Source organism: Piliocolobus tephrosceles, chromosome 4, assembly GCF_002776525.5.
Source record: "Piliocolobus tephrosceles isolate RC106 chromosome 4, ASM277652v3, whole genome shotgun sequence".
Taxonomy (NCBI): Eukaryota; Metazoa; Chordata; class Mammalia; order Primates; family Cercopithecidae; genus Piliocolobus; species Piliocolobus tephrosceles.
The window spans coordinates 155,149,433-155,153,401 of record NC_045437.1 but is presented as its reverse complement, the minus strand read 5'-3'; the positions used below and the strand labels follow the sequence as shown (position 1 = coordinate 155,153,401).

Below are 3,969 nucleotides of genomic sequence, written 5' to 3'. Positions count from 1 at the left end.
CAAAAAAAAAAAAAAAAAAAAAAATGTTTCAGGCCAGGCACAGTGGCTCATGCCTGTAATCCCAGCACTTTGGGAGGCTGAGGCGGGTGGATCATGAGGTCAGGAGTTCAAGACTAGGGTGGCCAAGATGGTGAAACCCTGTCTCTACTAAAAATACAAAAAACAAAAAAATTAGCCCGCCATGGTGGCGGGTGCCTGTAATCCCAGCTACTCGGGAGGCTGAAGCAGAGAATTGCTTGAACCCAGGAGGCAGAGGCTGCAGTGAGCCAAGATTATGCCACTACACTCCAGCCTGGGTGACAGAGTGAGACTCCGTCTTAAAGAAAAAAAAAAAAAAAACCTTTGAAAATTTAAAGAATTTATTATGTGGGCCCGGCGCGATGGCTTATACCTATAATCCAGCATTGTGGGAGGCCGAGGCAAGTGGATCACCTGAGGTCAGGAGTTTAAGACCAGCCTGACCAACATGGCAAAACCCTGTCTCTACTAAAAATAAAAAAATTAGCTGGGCGTGATGATGCATGCCTGTAATCCCGGGTACTCGGGAGGCTGAGGCAGGAGAATCACTTGAACCCAGGAGGCAGAGGTCGCGGTGAGCCAAGATCGTGCCATCATACTCCAGCCTGAGTGACAACAGAGCAAGATTCCATCTCCAAAAAACAAAGAAAAAGAATTTAAGATATTTTACATATATAAAAGAAAATTGCCTATGAAATTTGAGGTAACTTTTTTTTTTTTTTTGAGGTGGAGTTTCGCACTTGTTGCCCAGGCTGGAGTGCAATGGAGCGATCTCGGCTCACCGCAGCCTCCGCCTTCTGGGTTCAAGCATTTCTCCTGCCTCAGCCTCCCGAGTAGCTGGGATTACAGGCGTGCACCACCACATCTTGCTAATTTTGTATTTTTAGTAAAGACAGGGTTTCACCATGTTCGTAAGGCTGGTTTCAAACTCCTAACCTCAAGTGAGCCACCCACCTTAGCCTCCCAAAGTGCTAGAATTACAGGGGTGAGCCACTGCGGTGGCCTATTGCATTCTTTTTTGAAACAAGGGTTAAGATCAGAAGTTAATGGCCAGGCATGGTAAATCACAACTGTAATCCCAGCACTTTGGGAGACTGAGGCAGGTGGATCAACTGAAGTCAGGAGTTTGAGACCAGCCTGGCCAACATGGTGAAACCCCTTCTCTACTAAAAATAAGTGATAACTGTTTTGTCATCTTCTTTATATTTAAATATGAATAATTCTGATTTACCTAAGCAAGGCCCAAACTTGTAGAGGTAACATTCATTTAATTTTTTGTTGTTATTTAATTGTGACTCCGTATTTTCTATATTTAAAACCTTTACTCTTTTACTTAATTTCTCAGGGAGCACTCAACATCAGTGATAGAACCATACCTCAACCCCCCATTCTTCAGCTTTCAGTGGAGAAACTTAGCAGAGATGGAGCTTTCCTCATGGATGCAGGCTCTGTAAGTAGTTTGACTTATCCTGACCCTCACTGCAGACCACTATACTGTTTTAATTTAGCATTTGGTTTCATTCCCTTTAATATCTCTCTTCCTGAACAGATTTCATATTTTAACCTATATACAGTCATACACTGATTAATGATGTATAAGTCACAGCTTATATGATGGTGATCCCATAAGATTTATAATGGAGCTGAAAAATTCCTATCATTTAGTATTTACTATACTATATTTTTTTATTATTGCTTTGGAATGTACTCCTACTTAACTTTTTAAAAAGTTAACCTCAGGCAGGTCCTTGAGGAGATATTCTAAAAGAAGATCTTGTTATCATAGGAGATGACAGCTCTATGCATGTTATTGCCCCTGAAGACCTTCCAATGTGACAAGGTGTGGAGGTGGAAGACAGCGAGATTGATGATCTTGACACTGTATAGGCCTATGCTAATGTGTGTTTGTGTTTCAGTATTTAACAAAACAATTTAAAAAGTAAAAAAATTTAAAAAATTTTAAACATAGGGCCAGGCATGGTGGCTCACACCTATAATCCCAGCACTTTGGGAGGCCGAGGCGCGCAGATCATTTGAGGTCAGGAGTTCAAGACCAGCCTGACCAACATGGTGAAAATCTCTACTAAAAATACAAAGAAATGGCCGGGTGCCGTGGCTCAAGCCTGTAATCCCAGCACTTTGGGAGGCCGAGATGGGCGGATCACGAGGTCGGGAGATCGAGACCATCCTGGCTAACATTGGTGAAACCCCGTCTCCACTAAAAAATACAAAAAACTAGCTGGGCGCGGTGGCGGGCGCCTGTAGTCCCAGCTACTCAGGAGGCTGAGGCAGGAGAATGGCGTAAACCCGGGAGGCGGAGCTTGCAGTGAGCTGAGATCCGGCCACTGCACTCCAGCCCGGGAGACAGCGAGACTCCGTCACAAAAAAAAAAAAAAATACAAAGAAATTAGCCAGGTGTGGTGGTGTATGCCTGTAATCCTAGCTACTTGGGAGGCTGAGGCAGGAGAATCACTTGAACCCAGGGGGCAGAGGTTGCAGTGAGCCAAGATTGCACCACTGCACTCTAGCCTGGGCAACAGAGCAAGACTGTCTCAAAAAAAAATTTTTTTTTTAAATAGAAAAATGCTTATAGAATAAGGATATAAAGAATATTTTTGTGCAACTGTACAATGTGTGTTTTAAGCCAAGTGTTATTACAAAAGAGTCAAAAAAATTAAAAGAAGTTGACCGGGCATGGTGGCTTATGCCTGTAATTGCAGCACTTTAGGATGCCAAGGCAGGCAGATTGCTTGAGGTCAGGACTTCGAGACCAGCCTGGGCAACATGGTGAAACCCTGTCTCTACTCAAAATACAAATATTAGCCAGGCGTGGTGGCTCAAGGCTGTGTCCCACCAACTCAGAAGGCTGAGGTGTGAGAATCACCTGAGCTGGGGAGCCTGAGGCTGCAGTAAACTGAGATCACACCACTGCACTCCAGCCTGGGCAACAAAGTGAGACCTAGTCTCAAAAAAAAAAAAAAAAAAGAAGTTGGCCGGGCCCAGTGGCTCACACCTGTAATCCCAACCTTTTCGGTGGCCGAGGAGGGCAATTGCTTGAGCCCAGGATTTGAGAACAGCCTGGGCAACATGGCAAAACTCCGCCTCTACTCAAAATACAAAAATCAGCCAGGCGTGGTCACGCGCACCTGTAATAGCAGCTACTTGGGAGGCTGAGGTGGGAAGATCACCTGAGCCCAGGAGGTTGAGGCTGCAGTGAGCTGAGATCATACCACTGCACTCCAGCCTGGGCAGCAGAACAAGGCCCTATCTCAAAAAAAAAAAAAATTGGCTGGGCGCGGTGGCTAAGCCTGTAATCCCAGCACTTGGGAGGCCGAGACGGGCGGATCACGAGGTCAGGAGATCGAGACCATCCTGGCTAACACGGTGAAACCCCGTCTCTACTAAAAAATACAAAAAACGAGCCGGGCGAGGTGGCGGGCGCCTGTAGTCCCAGCTACTTGGGAGGCTGAGGCAGGAGAATGGCGTAAACCCGGGAGGCGGAGCTTGCAGTGAGCTGAGATCCGGCCACTGCACTCCAGCCCGGGAGACAGAGCGAGACTCCGTCACAAAAAAAAAAAATTAAAAGAGGCTGGGCTTGGTGGCCCACGCCTGTAATCCCAGCACTCAGGGAGGCCAAGGCAGGCGGATCACCTGAGGTCAGGAGTTTGAGACCAGCGTGACCAACATGGAGAAACCCTGTCTCTACTAAAAATACAAAATTAGCCAGGTGTGGTGGTACATGCCTGTAATCCCAGCTACTTGGGAGGCTGAGACAGGAGAATCGCTTGAACCTGGGAGGCAGAGGTTGTGGTGAGCCAAGATTGTGCCATTGCACTCCAGCCTGGGCAACAAGAGTGAAACTCCGTCTCAAAAAAAAAATTTTTTTTAAGTTTATAAAGTTATAGTAAACTGGGCCGGGCGCGGTGGCTCAAGCCTGTAATCCCAGCACTT

General features: G+C 46.3%; 1 protein-coding gene across 1 annotated transcript in view; it reads left to right on the top strand.

The window, feature by feature from the left end:
- SEC24A (SEC24 homolog A, COPII coat complex component) overlaps positions 1 to 3,969 on the top strand; it is a 90,996-nt gene that overhangs the window by 79,450 nt on the left and 7,577 nt on the right. Inside the window, exon 18 of the mRNA XM_026454496.2 lies at positions 1,364 to 1,468. Coding sequence (XP_026310281.1) covers positions 1,364 to 1,468 — 105 coding nt within the window. The remainder of the gene's footprint in view (positions 1 to 1,363; positions 1,469 to 3,969) is intronic.